At 41.6% G+C, this 18,153-nt stretch overlaps 1 protein-coding gene across 1 annotated transcript in view; it reads left to right on the top strand.

The window, feature by feature from the left end:
• The first annotated feature begins 651 nt into the window (after window positions 1-651).
• The window catches only part of LOC106149839 (2'-5'-oligoadenylate synthase-like protein 2), a 20,080-nt gene continuing 2,578 nt past the window's right edge, over window positions 652-18,153 (top strand). The window contains exons 1-7 of the mRNA XM_013520315.1: window positions 652-754; window positions 5,883-5,995; window positions 6,093-6,305; window positions 11,535-11,823; window positions 13,302-13,477; window positions 16,441-16,682; window positions 17,174-17,315. Coding sequence (XP_013375769.1) covers window positions 652-754; window positions 5,883-5,995; window positions 6,093-6,305; window positions 11,535-11,823; window positions 13,302-13,477; window positions 16,441-16,682; window positions 17,174-17,315 — 1,278 coding nt within the window. The remainder of the gene's footprint in view (window positions 755-5,882; window positions 5,996-6,092; window positions 6,306-11,534; window positions 11,824-13,301; window positions 13,478-16,440; window positions 16,683-17,173; window positions 17,316-18,153) is intronic.

Genomic DNA, 18,153 nt, shown 5'->3' on the forward strand with positions numbered 1-18,153 from the left:
AAAAAAAAAAGAAATAAATGTAAGGACACAAGTTAAGAGCAAAGAATGGAGAAAGATATGCCATGCTAACAAAATTCAAAAGAAAACTGGAGTAGCTTACTAGTTTTAGACAAAGCAGTGTCTACAAGAAGGAAAATTATCAGAGATAAAGAGAGATGTTACATAACATTAGAAAGGTTAGCCAGGTGTGGTGGCTCATGCCTGTAATCCCAGCACTCAGGAGGCTGAGGCAGGAGGATCATTGTGAGTTTGAGACCAGCCTGGGCTATAAAGTGAGCTCAAGGCAGGCCTGAATTGCATAGCAAGACCCTATCTCAAAAAGACAAAAAATAAAATAAAAAGGTTAATTCTCCAAGAGGACATAACAAACCTTAACATACATGCATCTAACAATAAAACATCAAAATATATAAGGCAAAAACTGACAGAGCTTCAAAGAGAAATAGACAACTCTGCTAATATAGTTAGATATTTCAATACTTCTCAGTAATTGCAGATGCAAGCAGCAGAAAATCAGTAAGGACATAGTTCAACAGAACAGCATAAGGTCTGGTTTCTGAACCCAGTTCCAGAGGGTATGCAGGAGTCATGTCCAGCCATGAGGGTGGCAAGAAGAAGCCCCTGAAGTAGCCCAAGAAACAGGCCAAGGAGATGGACGAGAAAGACAGCACATTCAAACAGAAGCAAAAAGAGGAACAGAAGAAACCTGAGGAGCTAAAAACAAAGACCGTGGGGAAGGGCCCCCTGGCCACAGGTAGAATTAAGAAATCTGGCAAAAAATAAACTGCCTTGTACCTAAGATGATGGTAACCCTGGATTCCATTACTATTCAAATAGCTGGATTCCCTGCCAGAACATCTCTTGATACCTATACTGGGAATGAAGTATGTTCTTGGAATCTGCTGTACATTTAAGAATTAAATTTTGTAAAAAAAAGAACAGCACAGCTATCATTTCAGGTCCAATCACTGGGGCAATGCCCTCCAAAGAGACTGAGGGAGCTTGGTCTCCTCTCCTTTGCTTCCTGGCTCATGATGTGAGTGGTTTGCTCTGCCACATACTTGCACCATAGTGTGCCACCCTCATCAGAAGCTCAGTCTGATGGGGTTGTTGGGTAGAAAGTTAAACATAAACAGCCTGGAGACAGGTGGCTGAGGGTTATATGAAAAGAAAATATGAAGTTGTTTTCTTTTTACCATCAGTTTCTTAATCATTAGCTATCGATAAAATCCACATGAGCCCATGGCTTTAAACTTTAGCTTAGGAGAATGTAACCTTATCTGAGCATCCTGCTAAGTTCTTGCCTCCATACAAAGTCCAGACCATGGGCACAAAGTTGAAAAAACCTCAAAGTCAAAACAAAATAAATGGAAAACATGCCCTAAGGGGGTGCTAAAGACCTTCTTCCCTGTGAAATAAGTCAACACAGCCCATTTTTCTTATTAAAAAAAAAAAATGACCTTGGTTGGAGGAAGGAAGGCTATTTCTTGAAAGACCCAACTAATCATATAAATGTAATTTGAGGACCAGGAGTATAGCTCAGTGGCACAGCACTTGCCTAGCAAGCATGAGGTGATGAGTTCGGTTCCTGGTAACAAAAAAATAAATAAATAAGTAAATAAATAAATAAATGTAATTTGAGACCTGATTCAGTGCAACTGCCATCTTTGCACTCTCTGTCTCTTTCTCTCTCTGTCTCTCTCTCTCTCTCTCTGAAAATCTATTACTTTGCAATAAATTCTACCCATACTCTATAGGATGGCCTATGTGTCCTGTCTGAAATGTTTCATTAAAGCAACAAAGAACCAAGGCCCCAGAGTGTGGCTGGTTCTTCATGATGCAAGACTTCACAATGTCAGGAATCACTTTCCTGGTGATGGTGCCATAAATCTTGGACCATGCCTCCAACACCATGAATCAAATAGACCTTTAATCTTTATAAGTTAATGGTCTCAGGTATTTTACTATACTAATGGGAAGCTAGCACACTGGTCTAAAATAGGATCTAAGCAGAAGAAAGTTTCAGACACTTGGAAGTGGAAACCACCTCACCCCCAGTCCCAAATGTGGTCTGAGAGTTCAAAAACCATTAGTTATGTGTTTCAACTCCCAAGAGATCCCTCCGGATTAATCTGCATGCAATAGCTGTTTACTGTGTTATCCCTAGAACTCAGCATTATGCATGCCACATAGTGGAAATTCCTTTAAAACATATTGGTTCATCAACTAAATTCCACATTTGAGATATGATTGATATAGGATGTCTCCTGCTCCTCAAGCACCTTCCACTTTACAAAGCTCTTAATTTAGAGTCCAGAAAACCCCAGAAGTTGGGTGATAGACATAAACATGTTTTCCTGGGGGAGGCTCAAAGCATTCATTGTATTCTCTAGAATATACAAGATTCCAAAGAAGTTAAGAAACATCAAAGTAAATAGAGAACCAGGTACCGCTGGGGAGCACAAATTCACAATGGCTAGTATTACATACTTCTCTAAGGCATGAATGGAGGCTGGAGACTTTTGGTATCACCCTTTTGAGATTTCCCATTATCCCATTAGGGATGGGCCATCCTCTCCCACCTACTAAGGCTAAGACTAAAACCACTAAGACTAACACTGAAACTAAGACTAAGACTAAGACTAAAACTAAAAGAGTACTAAGACTAAAGATGCTCCAGGGCAAGATCCTCATTAATTTAAAATCACCACCACCCTCTGAGTCATCTGTTAATCCCTTCCTCAAAAAAATAAATGCTAAGGTTCTGTCTACCTCGTGGCCTTTTGTTCCCCATGAATATCTTGTCATCCTGTATCCTCGTTGTACCACCATTTTTTCCTCCTTTCTTTCTTTCTCTTTCTTTCTTTCTTTCTTTCTTTCTTTCTTTCTTTCTTTCTTTCTTTCTTTCTTTCTTTTTTTCTTTCTTTCTTTCTTTCTTCCCACCATGTGCCATAATACCTGGCAGGAGATTAAAGCTCACTGCAGGAGTCTCCAATAAAGTACCTCTGAAAAGACCATCCTAAACTACCATCCAGAGAAGCTCATTTTATCCAGAGATGTAGCCCCTCCATGGATACAGTGATGGGACAAGTGGAAAATCACCAAGAAATCTTCTGTCCTCCACCATCTGTCCCTTTCTTGGGCTGAAAAGTCATCAGAATATCACAGTGTTCACTCTTCTGTAATCTAGTGCAGTCCATTTGGGCAACAATAAGAACCCATTACATGCCAAGCCCTGTACTAGACTCTGGGGCCACGTGAGTCTCTCTGAAGTGAATCTTATATCTGTGCTCTCCAAGCCTCACTGAATTCCTAGCACATAGGAAGATCTCAATAAATGGAAATTTCCATAGGTAGTGGGACAGCATACCAGCTGACCTTCTGGCATTTGGAATCAGAGAATGTGGATGAAAATCAAAACTCATCTACTTCTGTGCTGCATGACCATGGGTAAGTCACATCATCTGAGACCAGATTTCCTTATATGTAAAGCAGTGGGAGCTTACATCAGTGGATCCTATGGGAATTATAGGAGATTATCCATGTAGAATCTGGTGCATACTGTATGGTCAACATGATCCAGCTATTGGACCTAGTATCATTACTACAATGTTAGCACCACTAAGCTTTCCAATCTCTAGTCCACCTTCTCTATGCAAGGGCTAACCAGACCACCTCTGTCTAGCCCATGCTAAGACCCTAAGAATTAGAAAGTGTGTGTTTTCAGTGGGTGTTGAACATCACCTAGCAAAAGAAGAAGGAAAACTGTCACAAAACAGAGAAAAAAAGAAAAGAGAAACTGACATATATCCCTATGCTATGCATTAAAGATACAGATCTACATAAATTTTCCCATAGACTAATAATAAATATTTCCCAGTGAGAAAATACATGTGTTGAAATTATCCCGCTTCTATAAACTTTAGGTAACCCAGTATGTGGGAGACCTGTAATTGGCCACCATGCTCTACTGCACTGGCAGCCATTTTATGGTACGCATCCACCCTGTAAGACTAAATTTCTGCTTCCAAGATAAGTTTCCGTTTCCTCATATTCTGCCTGTTTCCCCGCAGTCACGCACCCTTCCTGGTTGGGAATGGCCACCGTTGCCTAGCTACTCCCGCCTTTAGAATTAGGACTGCCCGCCGTTGCCTAGCTACTCCCGCCTTTGTCGGGTTATTTGGTTATTCCCGCCTTAGAACTTCCGCGTTTCTCCGAGCCGTATATAAGCACGGCACTTCCTGCTAATAAACGAGACCTGATCAGAATCCTGTCTTGTCTGCATTTTTCGTGGCTCTTGTCCCTTTATAATCCCCACTCCCCCTCTAGGGCTGCTGTTGACTGTACCCGCGGGCCGGGACACCAGAAGGCACAATAGTTATTTATTCTTTAGATATAATGATACAATTATAAATGTTATGTGAGTGGTGTGTGTGTCTTTATCTTTTCCACTTTTTTTTTTTTTTTTTTTTTTTTTTTTTTTGGTACCGGGAATCGAACTCAGGACCTTGCGCTTGCCAGGCAGGCACTTGTGCTGCTGAGCTATATCCCCAGCTCCACTTTCATCTTTCAAAAAAATTTTTTTTCCTCAAATCCTTCGTAGGCATCTAGCACATCAGTGTTTTTCTCACCTCCAAGTAAGTTTTCTAGGCCAGTTTTCCAGGGCCCGGTATCTTCTCTTCCAGCAGAAGAATAACAGACATTTTTGGATTGGACATTCTGAACAAATCTCAGCGACATAGTTTTTACACGCATCCTGTGTTTATTTATGACTTCCTCGATGTCGATGTGGGGTTCCTTTTCTAAATGACTATTAAAACACCTGTATACAATGTCATCTATGTATCTACTGTATGTAAATGTAAGGTCATATTCCCAGGAATAATTACCAAACCTAAGTTCACTTTCTCTTCCCTTATTTTTCTGGTTCACAGGGCCACTGTTTGAGACCTGAAATTTGCATCAACTGAAATATTTTAAGGGCAATGTGTCTTCCTCCAAACCCCTTTGCTCTTCAAAATGAAGAACTTCAGGAAACAGCCCCCTGATGTGAGAAGAATTCTAAGATGTCCTGAACAGTCAGGAGGCCAGAGAATGGAGGGAGGAAAGAGACAACAGAAATTCATTTTAGCTGACAGCTTTCAGCAACGAGAAAGGAAATAGAAACGAAAACAAACTGGCTCCACCTCCCTTTCCCGCACGTGTACTGAAGATCTCCATCAAGGCCACGTCACCTTCTGCTTCTCAAACCAACCAAGCAAGAAGCAGCAACAACTTGCGTTTACAGACTCCCCTCCCACCCCCAGGGCTTTGCCCACTTCCGCTCCGCCTCTGGTCTGCATAAATGACTTCTGTTTCTTCTCTCCAAAATTTCGGGTTCATTTTAAGTCCAGCGGATGTTTTTCCAAGCGCCCTCAGGTCAAGCTGCTGGTAGCTCAGGGCATCGGTCCCAGGACTGCTCCTTTCACTTCTACCTCTCCCTAAAAAACCGTTATTTCAGAGACCTCTTGGTCTCAAAATTTTTACCTAACACTCCCCACACGCAGCTTTTTAAAAAACTCCTTCCTTCTCATAGCTTTCTGGGATCAGAGGGTTCGCCTAGAGAGAAAAGGACAGAAGGAACAAAGGGTGAGAATATCTAGCCTCAGGACCCCTTAATTAAGTACAGCCGAGCTGTCACTCCCTCACCCTAACCCGTTAGCGCCCACTGACATGGGGGCGGGGCAGCTCCAGGACCCTCCAGGAATTTCCCGCGGGAGACCCCCTTGGGAAGACTTAGCTCCATCTCTGAATCCATTGTTGCTTACAGCCGTAGGAAACAAAACTCTGCATCGCGAAAGTTTCCGTTTCCAGTTTCAGTTTTGATTCCTTGAAAAACACAGTTCCATTTCCTATCTGGCTGGAACGCTGCCTGGCTGCAGAACTTAAATTATTCCGGAAGGAGGAGCGATTCGCGATTCGCTGGCAGCCCTCTTCTCACCGCAAGCCGAGGAGAGTCAGGCTCTGCCTCACGTGGTTTCCTTCTCTCTCCGCAACTGTTCAGCTGTTGGGAAGGCCTGAAACGTACCCCTTACGGGGCTGGGCAGTGACAGAGAAGTCCTGCAAAGATAGACCTCACACAGGACCTGTACTGGACCCCAGGAGACAGGCTGGACGCCTTCCTGGAGCACAGCCTTCAGCCCCAGGGGGACTGGAAGGAAAAAGGACAGGATGCCTGGCAGAGAGTCGAGAAGTTCTTTCGGAATCAGTGCTTCCGAGATAATCTGGTTCTGGATGAAGAGGTCAGGGTGCTGAAGGTGCTGAAGGTGAGCACTCCAGGTCCTGGCGTTCAAATTCCCGCCCTGCTTCTGTGGGATGGTGGGACCTAGGGAACGGGTCGTTTCATCTCCACGCCTCACTTCCTCCCTCTTTAACCGGAGTTTCTTATGACCGATAAATGAGATGAAACATGGGGAAATGCTCTTAAGTAGTAAATTATTTCACAAAAGCTGAAAGAGGAGGAGGAGCGGGGGCGGGAGTAGGGGAGGGAAAGGAGCATTTGGCGTTCAGCTCCCTGAATGTCGAGTCAGATGGAATGTGGATAGCAGGTCTCAATCACATTTATCCTTTTTAACTTCTTCCTTTAACAAACCCCACTTTACCTACAAAGTCATAAAGAAAAGCTCCTATAATTTTCTTCAAAAATGGTACTGCCTGCCTATGTCAGAAATAATAATAACAGAAGACACTTGACAAGTTCGAGGGGTTTTTAGAGACTGACCATGTAATTCAACACCTATTTATAAGCATGGTTTCTCCTCGGAAAATATTCAATTATAATTCAACTTTTTTTTTTTTTTTTTTTTTTTGTACTGGGAATTGAACTCAGGACCTTGCACTTGCCAGGCAGGCGCAGTCCCACTGAGCTGTATCCCTGGCCCAATTTAACTTTTATTATACCATTGTCGATATAAAGTGTTTCAACTGTAAGCCTAGCTTTTATTCATCTCCCCAGAATAAAAGCCATTGCACATCAACTTAAGCAAATCAGGTTGTACCTGGTGATGATAAGGGCTGCAGAAAGTAAGACTGACGAAGGACTTCAAGCCTTCATGAGCATTAGCTGCACATCGTGCATTTCAAAAACAGGGAGTTGGCTTCCTGTAGTTGCTTGAAAAGATCCAACTGCACTTCTGGACTCCAACTCCTCCACACCTCCGAACTTGTTGTAGGACGCCTTTACCATATCACTGTCTATGCTCACATTGTCAGAATCAAACAGCAAAAAATGAAATCCCTACCAGAACCAGAAATGAGATGCATGTTGTCCTAAGGGTACGTCTGAAAGTGCTCAAAGGTTTTAACATATGTTCTAAATAAAATTCTTCTATAGATGAGAATGTGTTGTCTCAGTGGGATATGTCTATTTATGTTATTCCAAATGCCCACATTTTGAAGTTCCTGTTCCTACCTTTACAGGTATATGAACCAAGTAAAGACTATTCATTTGCACAAGATAAAGATGTATTTTTACCTTTCCTCTTGCTCTATTACAGAATTTGAAACACACGTGAAATAGCTATCATAACCTGTTTTGAGCAACATAGAAAATGCATAGCACAAAGTTACACTGAAACTATAGACCTTATTTGAAAAGGGAAACTGGGAGATAGGCAATGGGAACCAGGAGATGTAGAGATAGAGACAGACACACATAAATAGATAGTATTAATATATGGTACATTGCACTATTGGGGCACAATACACTTTTCTCTATCTTTGTTCGCCTCTTTAAGCATTACATTTTTTTTTTTTTAGTTGCCTCTACTTTTCTTGTTTTCATCCATCCATCCACTTATGATGTGTTTTTCCGTAGTTAAATACACTGATCCATTTGATTTCTTATCATGTGTGGGTCAGAGAAACTTCAGTACCAATAGTAACTTTTGCAAGGACTTCTCTTGCTGTACCTAATCACCACCTCCACTTCAAGAATATGGGCCCCACATTGTTTCTTTTTCTGCAATTCTGTGTCCTCAAGGAACCAAATGTCTAAATTAAGGTTACAGCCCAATATGATGGTGCTTGCCTATAATCTTAACACTCAAGAGGCTGAGGCAGGAGGATCAACAAGAGAGGCCTCCCCTGGGCTACATAGTGAATTCAAAGCCAGCCTAAACTACATAGCCAGACCTTGTCTCAAAATAAAATTTAAAAAAAAACATAGAAATCTAAAATCAGAATTGTTTTATGATGTTTTAAGTACACAAATAATACATTTAGTCACAAAGATATAGGAAAATACAAAACCTTACAAAGTGATCTTACTGCTCATGTATAAGCATCATTAATATTTTAGGACACCATGACCACACTTTTGGTTATAAATAATTAGGAAATATTTTCTTTCATATATATTGCTAAAAGAAAAACTTTAGGCAAGTTAAGTTCAGTAGACTATACCTGAGCAAAGAAAGATTCATGAGTCAGGTTGTCACTCAGAGCCAGAGGAGGTTCAGAGAGTGCTCCCAGGGTGAGCAATAAGCTCAAAAGCCAATAAAGTGGGACAAACATGGGAACAAAGTAGAGAAATCACTGTTTGGCTACTGGTAGGCGTCTGCCTTATACAGACAGCATGTAATATGGCATTTCCCTTATTTGGGCATGTTCTGATCAGTTGGCTAACTGTGACTGGCTAAAGCTTAGCTATTTCTGATTGGCTGAAACCTGGCTATATGATCCTTAACTCAGGATCTGGTTTATTTACATACAAAAAATACAGTTTGTTATAGGAAATCAAAGTACAGAAAACCTCAGACTAATGGCCTCCCACTTATTTAATTTAACAACACTTTCATTTATATCATAAGGGATTGTAAGCTTCTCTTCCAGTCAAGATGGAGTAAACAACTTACAAACTATCTCTCTTACAAATTACAACTAAAACTCTGGACAAACGTCAAAGAGCCAGGACGAGAACTCTGAAAATTAAAATATGTAACAGAAATAATGGGGTCCGAAATCGGAACTTAACCTGAAACAAGGGTGACTATGGTGGAACAAGCTATTAAGACACACAAAATATAAGTGGATACCAAAAGCATTGTGCAAGGTAAGGAGGAAAAGTCCATTTGAAAAGTTTACATACCTCTTGGTATGATTCCAGGTACAATTGGCCCCCTGTCCAAAAGGATATTCATTCCAGGAATATTCACTCCTTCCCACACCCATGGTTACCAAAATCCAAAGATGCTCAAGTCCTTTATATAAAATGATGCAGTATTTGCATATAACCTATGTACATCCTTACTTTAACCATCTCTAGATGACTTGTGATGCCTAAAATGATGCAGTTGCTATGCAAATAGTGTTATGTGGTATTGTTTAGGGAATATTGCCAAGAAACAAGTCTGTACATGTTCAGCATGGACAATATTTTTTGTCTGAAGTTGGTTGAATCTGCTTATGTGGCACTTGCAGATACAAAGAGCTGACCATATTTGAGGGGAAAAAATATAAAGCAATGGTACAATAATACAAATAAAATCATACAGTGTAACAGCTATTCACATATCACATTGTATTAGGGATTAAAAGTAAAGTAGAGATTGAGCCATATAGGAGGCTGTGCATAGATGATGTGCAGATACTACCCCATTCTATATAAGGGACATGAGCATCCTCAGATTTTAGTACCTGAGGAAGTCCTGAAACCAGTCCTTTAGAACAGCAAGGGACAACTGTGCAACATTCTCAGAATGGCAAGATTCCACAAATGGAAAACAGATTGTTTTCCAGGTTTTAGGGATGGTGGAAGGGAGGGAAGCATGTATAATTATAAAGGAGCTGCATGGGGAACATCTTTCTAGTGATAGAATAATTCTATATCTTGATTGCAATGGTGATTCTGTACCTTGATTGTCACAGGAATCTACACACAGGGTAAAATGTGGCACCAATGTCAACCTTCTGCTTTTAATATTTTATGTAAGATGTGCTGGCAAGGAATACATGCCTGTAAGCCCAGCACTCTGGGAGGCTGAGGCAGGAGGGTCACAAGTTCAAGCCCAGCCTGGGCAATTTAGTGGCTTAGTGAGAACTTGTCCCAAAATAAAAAAAGGAGCAGGGGATGTAACTCCATGTGAAAGCCATGTGTTCAGTCTCCAATAATGGTATATAACCGTTGGGAAGAGTGGGTAAAGTGCACACCAAACCTCTCTCTACTATTTTTACAACTTCCTATGAATCTGTAATTACTTCAAAGCAAAGCATCTAGAAAATGTTTGTCCATACACCCATGTATCTGTATATTCAAAATATAAGTGTACAAGATACACTTAGCCAGAGCTGTCCAATGGAACTTTCTATAATGATAGAAATGCTGTACATATACATTATCTAATATACTAGCCACCATCCTTGGGCAACTACTGAGCATTTCCAATAAAGCTAACAGACATTTTATTTCATTTTAATTAATTTAAATGTAAAAAGACATCTGTGGCTGCTGGCAACCATATTGGCTTGTGCATGTCTTAGAGTGGAACATTTAAGGAACACTATATAAGATGCTGGTAATTTTGGTTGTCTCAGGTTAAAGTCCTTGGGATGAATGGAGTTTTATGTTTCACTTATAGCTTCTAAATTGCTTAGTAGACATTTGACTTTCATAAATCAGTGAAAAGATGTAGTACAAGTTTAGTGTCCCTTTACAAAATGCTGGGGAACAGAAGTGTCTGGACTTTGGGTTTTTTCCCAGGTTTTAGAATATTTGCATATGGGGCTGGGGATTTAGCTCAGCGGCAAAAGCACCTGCCTGGCAAGCGCAAGGTCGTGAGTTTGGTTCCCGGTACCGGAGAAAAAACAAAAAAAAAAAGAATATTTGCATATACATAATGAGACACCTCAGGGGCGATGTCTAAGTCTGAACATTAAATCAGTATATGCATAGTATTTTTTTCCTCTCTGCTTTGAGCTAAATTTATTTTTTAATTTTTATTTTTATAAGTATATGTTTGCAGTACATGATGACATACCTCCTGGGGAGTTGGTGCATGCACAGAACACAGCTTAATTTTGGTTCATTCCCTCTGCCTCCCTTCTTTCCTCCTTCCCTCCATCCCCTAGTTCCCTCCCTTTCTGCAAAATCTCTCTCTCTTATTTCCTATTATCTATGTTTTATTTTGCTCTTTATTTATTCTACAAGTACACTTAGTCTGAAAGTAATTTTGTACAGTATTTTTACATTTTGACTGTGATGTGTCACAGGAGGTCCCATGTGGAATTCTCCACTTCTGGTGTCATGCGGACATGCAAAATGTTTTGGATTTTGGAGCATTTTGAATTTTTGACTTTTCAATTAGACATGCTCAACCCATAACGCTCACAGCAAAGTCCACAGTGTGTGTGATAACAGCCAAGGGCTCTTTTGGGGGACTTGTGTCTACAGCCTGCCAATGGTTGTAAACTAGAGATTGAGGGCTGCTTGCTTTGTTCTCAACCTCAAAGCATCAAGTCTCCGGGGAAATAAAGCTCAGTATTGTCCTCCTTCACAGGGCGGCTCTTGGGCAAAGGGGACAATGCTGAATCACAGCTCCGATGTGGATATGGTTTTGTTCCTGAGCTGCTTTACCAGCTTCAAACAGCAGGCAGATTTCCTAGGACCCATCGTTGACTTCATTGAGAAGAGACTGGATCACTGTAGTGAAAGCCTGGCCTACAATATCACTGTGGCTCACCACATACCGGGACCCAGAACACCTCGCTCCCTAAACGTGCAGGTCCAGTCCAAGAAGAACAGTGACATCATTCACATGGATGTGGTCCTGGCCTTCGATGCCTTGGGTAATGACAGCAATGGGTGGGGCCCCTTTACCAACCTGGCTTCAGAGTTTTGGGAAAGTGGAAACCAATGGAGTTTGCCCTTTTGTAGGGAAATGGGACTGAGGCTGTCATTGGAAGAATTAAGTCCTTCCCTAAATGCATGTGTTGCGATGTCTCCATGTTGCCTGAGAAAGGGGATTTCTTCTAAATAATGAATTTCTACCCAACCTAAGGAGGAAATGCCTCTCCAGCTCTCTGGGATGCACCAGGTCAAGCAAGCGCTTCAAGGTCTTTGGGGTCACATTAGATTAGAATCATCTTTAAAACAAGGCTCTTTTTTTCTTTTCTTTTCTTTTCTTTTTTTTTTTTTTTTTTTTTTTTTTGCACTAGGGCTTGTTAAACCCAAGGTCTTCACACTGAGCTACATCCTCATCTCTTTTTTATTGGGGGAGTGGGTGGCCAAGGTCAACCTAATTCACTAAATTACCCAGGCTGGGCTCGAGCTTTCAATCTTCCTACCTGTGCCTCTAGTCGGGAAAACTATTTAATACTTCATTAGTCAGCTTTCCTTTGTTGTGACAAAATGCCTGAGAATAACAATTTAAAGGAGGAAAGGTTTATTTCAGCTTGTGGTTTTTACGGTCCATGGCTCCATTGTTTCTGGGCCTGTGTCAAGGCAGAAACATCATGGCAGAAAAATATGGAGAAATAAAACTGCTCGCCTCCTGGCAGCCAGAAACCAGAGAGGCAGAGGAAGAAGGGGTGGGCACTGGGGAAGGGGACGATGGAGGGGGGGAGCAAGGGAGAGAGAAAGATCCTGAAAGGGGCCAAAGACAAGACATAGTCCTCAAGGTTATGCCCCATGACCTACTTCCCTTCAGCTAGGCTCCATCTCCTGAATTTCATCGCCTCCCAATGCCATCAAATTATGAATCCATCTGATGAAATTAGAGCTCTCAGAATCTAATCACCTGCCAAAGCCCTACCTTTGAAAATTACTGTGTTAGGGACCCAGATACTACCACATGCGCTTTTGAGGGACATTGCAGACACAAGCAATAACATACTTCTAACACTGAGAATACCAACTTGTTAAATGGGTCAATATCAAATGTAGGTGGAACCATTAGCAACTAATTATTTGACCATGTTTCACCCACAAAAACGGTAATGTCCTATGTTCTTCTCAAACTTACCTACTTCATACAACTGTTGTCCCTGAAGATTCCCTGAGTTTAACCCAGTGCCTGACATATTGTATGTTGTTGGTCAATGCAAGTTATTTTAAATTCATGTGACCTTTGGGTATGCTACCAAACCATCTAGGCCTCCTTTTGTTCAGCTATAAATTGAGAAGGGTAACACTGTTGTGAGAATTGCCTAAAATAATTGACGCATATGCTATGCTCTTTCGATCTTCCTCACCTCAAAGTATAGAGGAAGAAGGGGTGGGCTATGGGAAAGGGGAGGGTGATAACCGAATACTCTTTTCCTCCCAGGATCCTTTTGCCCAGACTCTAAACCAGCACCGAAAATCTATGAAGATTTAATAAACAGCTGCAGGTATCCTGGGGAGTTCTCACCAAGCTTCACAGTGTTACGGAGGGACTTTGTAAAAAGGCGCCCTATTAAACTGAAAAACCTCTTGCGGCTGGTGAAGTTCTGGTACCTGAAGGTGAGAGGGTGGGGGTTGGGTTGGGAGATGCAAGAACAAGGGGAAGAGCAGGGGAGGAAACAATTAGCTAAGGGTAGCAGGCAGATTAGACCATGTAAGTGAAATACTACTGTCATTGGAAATTATTTGTAACCTATTGAGCAGGGATCCCCATCCCCAGGGTCACAGACCAGTTAGGGTCTCGGCCTGTTAGGAACTTTGCCACACAGCAGCAGGTGAGCGGTGGGAGAGCCAGGGAAGCTTCTTCTGTATCTACAGCCATCTCCCATTCCCCACAGCACTGCCTGAGCTCCACCTCTGGTCAGATCAGCAGCTGCGTTAGATTCCCTACTGTGAACTGCACCTGTAAGGGATGTAGGTTTGCATTCCTTGTGAGAATCTAATGTCACAATAACAGAAATAAAGCGCACAATGTAATAAGAACAGAAATAAAGTACACAATAAATGTAATGCACTTGAATCATCCCGAAACCATTCCTCTTCTCCCCTGTCCTGTGGAAAAAGGGTCTCCCACAAAATGGGTCCCTGGTGCCAAAAAGTTAGGGACAGCAGCATGGAGCCCCTGACAGAGTCAGGGGCAGCCGTTATTGCTGGTGATGGTGTTTATTGTTGCTGTGTTCTATCACCTTCTGAAGCATCCTGTCCTGCTTAAAGCCTCCTGGTTTGAATGACCAAAATTCATCAGTGTAAAAAACATAAGAAAGAAGGTAAAATTCACATGAAATCTCTAAGCTAATACCAATAACATCAGCAGTGACAGTTCTTCAATGGCAATTAAATAGTTCCTTTTTTTTGTTTTTTTGTTTTGTTTTGTTTTTTCTGGTACTGGGAATCGAACTCATGACGTCGAGCTTGCCAGGCAGGCGCTATGCCACTGAGCTAAATCCCCAGCCCTTAAATAGTTCCTGATAAGCACGCAATGATTTTCAATAGGCTTCAGACCTCAGATATTTCAGATAATAGTAAAAACAATTATTATAAAGCTACCATTTTTTTGAGTGTGAATTATGTTCCATGATTTATGCTACATACAAACGTGTATTTCTCTTTCTCTCTCTCTCTTTCTCTCCACCCCCATGTGTGTGTGTGTGTTTGTGTGTGTGTGTGTGTGTGTGTGTGTATGTGTGTGTATTTTGCTGGGGATTAATTCCATAGCCTTGTACATGCTAGGCAAATGATCTACCACTGTGCCCCAACCCCACCCTTTTTTATGTTTGCAACAAGCTCATTAAGTTGCCCAGGCTGTGCTTGAATTTGCAATCCTCCTGCCTCAGCCTCCCCAGCAGCTAAAATGCATCTTGTTACCAACTCTATAATGTATGCATTATTTATTATTCTCATTTTGGAAATGAGAAAACTGAGATTCAAATGCTAAAATGGAGCTGAAATTTGAATATAAGTATGTCTGCCTTTTGTGATCTTGATACAAAATATTTTTTATAATAGTAATTATTTTTTCTGACTATCTGAATATTGCAGTAGACTCATGTTTTAAAAATTGAAGCTGGGCATAGTGATTTGTGCTGCAGTCCCAGCTACTTGCAAGGCTGAGGCAAGAGGATCGCAAATTCATTGCCAGCCTTGGCCACTTAGCAAGACACTATCTCAAAATAACAGCAACGATAATAAAAGGCCTGGGATGTAGCACAGTGCAAAACCCTGGGTTCAATCCCCAATATCCCCCCAAAATTCATCAGTGTAAAAAGCATAAGAAAGAAGGTAAAATTCACATGAAATCCCTAAGATAATACCAATAACATCATCAGTGACTTTTTTTTTTTTTTTTTTTGTGTGTGTGTGTGTGTGTGTATAAATCTATCTTAGGCTCAGATCTTAGAGAAGTAGGACCATACTATTGTTCCAGTCAGTCTACCCTTTAAACAAATACATTTGCTATTGACCTTTGGGGCATTGTAAATTTCTTTTATAGATTATGATTCTCTATCCTACCCCCCATATATATATACATATATTAGTCACTACATTTTTAATATGGTGTAATATTAAATTTAATATTAATGCAACCCCACTTGTAATTTCTTTTGGTATATGGTGGAACATTGGAATCACTTTATTTTCTACCAAATACCTAGCAAGTTGCACATTAGTTGTTGAATTTGTGTATTTTTCTCACTGAACCAAAATATTGCCTTTGTCAAATACTAAATTCTATCTACTGGGAACAAATTCTCAGCTGTCCTGGTATGTTTGACTATTGCTTATTCCTATACCCAAAACATACTCTTACTGCAACTGCTTTATATATCTATTCAAAAAGACAAATATCAGACTCTCTATTTTTCATCATTTTCCTGGCTTTTGTATTAGTACATGTTTGCAGTACATGCATTTTACAATTATCTTGGGGAGCTGGTGCATGTATATAACACAGCTTGCTTGTAATTTTCTTGGCTTTTCCTAAGCATTTATGCTTCTATGCGAATCCTTTTTTTTTCCTCTATGTGAATCTTAAGGCTATTTTATCCTGTTAAAAATACCCCTGGGGGGCCAGGGATCTAGCTCAGAGGCACAAGCGCCTGCCTGGCAAGTACAAGGTCCTAAGTTTGATTCCCAGTACCAAAAAAAAAAAAAAAAACTATCCCTGGGACTCCAAGTAAGATTACAGTGAAATTTTAAATTAACTTCGGAGGAATTGTCCTTTTTTCCTTCCTCTTTCCCTTTCATCTTTCAGTTTTGCCTGATATGTGGTTTCATTCTCTCTGGTTGTTTTCTATATTCATTATACTGCTTCCTCCACTCCAACAGAAAAACATGGATTGATAAGGCCCAGAGGATCTATGAGAGACCCCAGCATCCTCTTTTATTGAAATCGTGGTAGCCCCAGGACATAAGTCCGCCTAGACTCCACCTTTTCTTGCTTGTGCTACAAAATACAACACAATGACCCAAGAATTTTTAGAGCATCAATCGTCTCGTGTTCTCTCCCCAACCCCTTTCTCTAGTATGTGAAATCTCAGTATCAAGGAGCAGCTCTGCCCTCAAAGTATGCATTGGAGCTACTCACCATCTACGCCTGGGAAATTGGTACTGACCAACAAGAGAACTTCAACATGAATGAAGGATTTGTGGCTGTGATGACACTCCTCAGAGATTATGAAGGCATTTGCATATACTGGACCAAGTATTATGATTTCCAGAGTGAGATTGTCAGAAATTATATCAAACAACAACTGAAGAAGAGTAGGTGAGTATCTTGGCTGCATTACTTTCAGCTTTAAGGAACAGCAAACCCAAGGGAAACAGCTTTTATAAAAAAGAAAAATTTTTAAAGGAATGTATTGCCTTTTGTAACTGAAAAGCCCAAAGGTAAAAGAAGGTTCAGGTATGGCATGATCCAGAAGTTTCCTGTGTTATCAGAGTTTATTTATATGAATTGCTCAGCTCAGTCTTTCCCAGGGTTTTACCATCAAATTCACATTAATTCCTTCGTGGTTGCATCACTTCTAGGCTTCTCATCTGAATACATACATTCCAGTATAAGAAGGAACATTCCAAGCAAAATCTCGGAAATTCACTGTGACCAGGTCAGCTTAGGTTATGTCTCCAGTCCTGAACCCACAGCTTCAGCTTGCAGGGAGTCCTTCCTACGCAAAGGCTTGCACACTTGCATAGACATGGGTGCCAGAAGCCAGAGTCCTGAGTATGACAGAGATCTACTTCCTTTATTTCCCCTAGGCCCATCATCCTAGACCCAGCTGACCCCACCAATAACCTGGGCAAGGGAAGAAGATGGGACCTAGTGGCCAGAGAGGCTGTTTGGTGCCTGCAGCAGGTCTGCTGCTGGACTGAAGACCCCAGCCAGGGCTGGCATGTACAGGTACGACTCTCCTTCCTACAGCCAGGACTCGGTTCTGCCCTCATGTTAACCTCACGTGAATTCCCCCTAGCACCCAAAGGTCCTGGGACAGGAATCATGTCCCACTGGGTATGCAGTTCTTCCCCTCTGCGATAAACATCTGGCCTCAGTTCTTTTATCTACAAAGTGAGCAGCAGCCAGACGTTGTGGCACATGCCTGTAATCCCAGCACTCAGGAGGCTGAGGCAGGAGGATCGTTGTAAGTTCGAGACCAACCTGGGCTACAAAGTAAGCTCAAGGCCAGCCTGAGCTGCATAGCAAACCCTATCTCAAAAAGGCAAAAGAAAAAAAAAAGTGAGCAGCAATTTCTGCTCTGCTCTGTAGCAAATTCAGAGACAGACTCAGTATACACTCACATATAAATATCCTGTGGGGTAGTGCTTCCCCTCTTGTGAGCTGTCAAAAGGGCAGCTTCTCGTTATTTAAGCAAGAGATAGTAGTAGATGTTTCCCTCCAAAATAAATGAGGATCACAGGGCTCTGTCGTGGGCAACAACCCTAGCTGCACACCTCCCTGCACGCAGGTTTTCCCCAAATGAGTCACAGCTGTCCTCGGTCAGGCAGCAATCCAGACCAGGACTCTGTTTATGAACTCCTTGGGGTAATCTACTTCCCCAACCTACTTCTCCCAGAGAACTCTTGTCACCTGTCCCGTTTTTCATGTCCTGCGTGGAAATCTGAGTCTGCCCTCAGGCAACCTCAGAGCTACTGAACTGAGGTAAATAACTAAGGCATCACAGAGCCCCACCACTCAGCAACGTCCCCTTGAGAGAATGTCCAGCAGACCCGGGGGCTCCTGG

This window comes from Chinchilla lanigera, unplaced genomic scaffold (assembly GCF_000276665.1).
Source record: "Chinchilla lanigera isolate Chin_1 unplaced genomic scaffold, ChiLan1.0 scaffold00054, whole genome shotgun sequence".
NCBI lineage: Eukaryota > Metazoa > Chordata > Mammalia > Rodentia > Chinchillidae > Chinchilla > Chinchilla lanigera.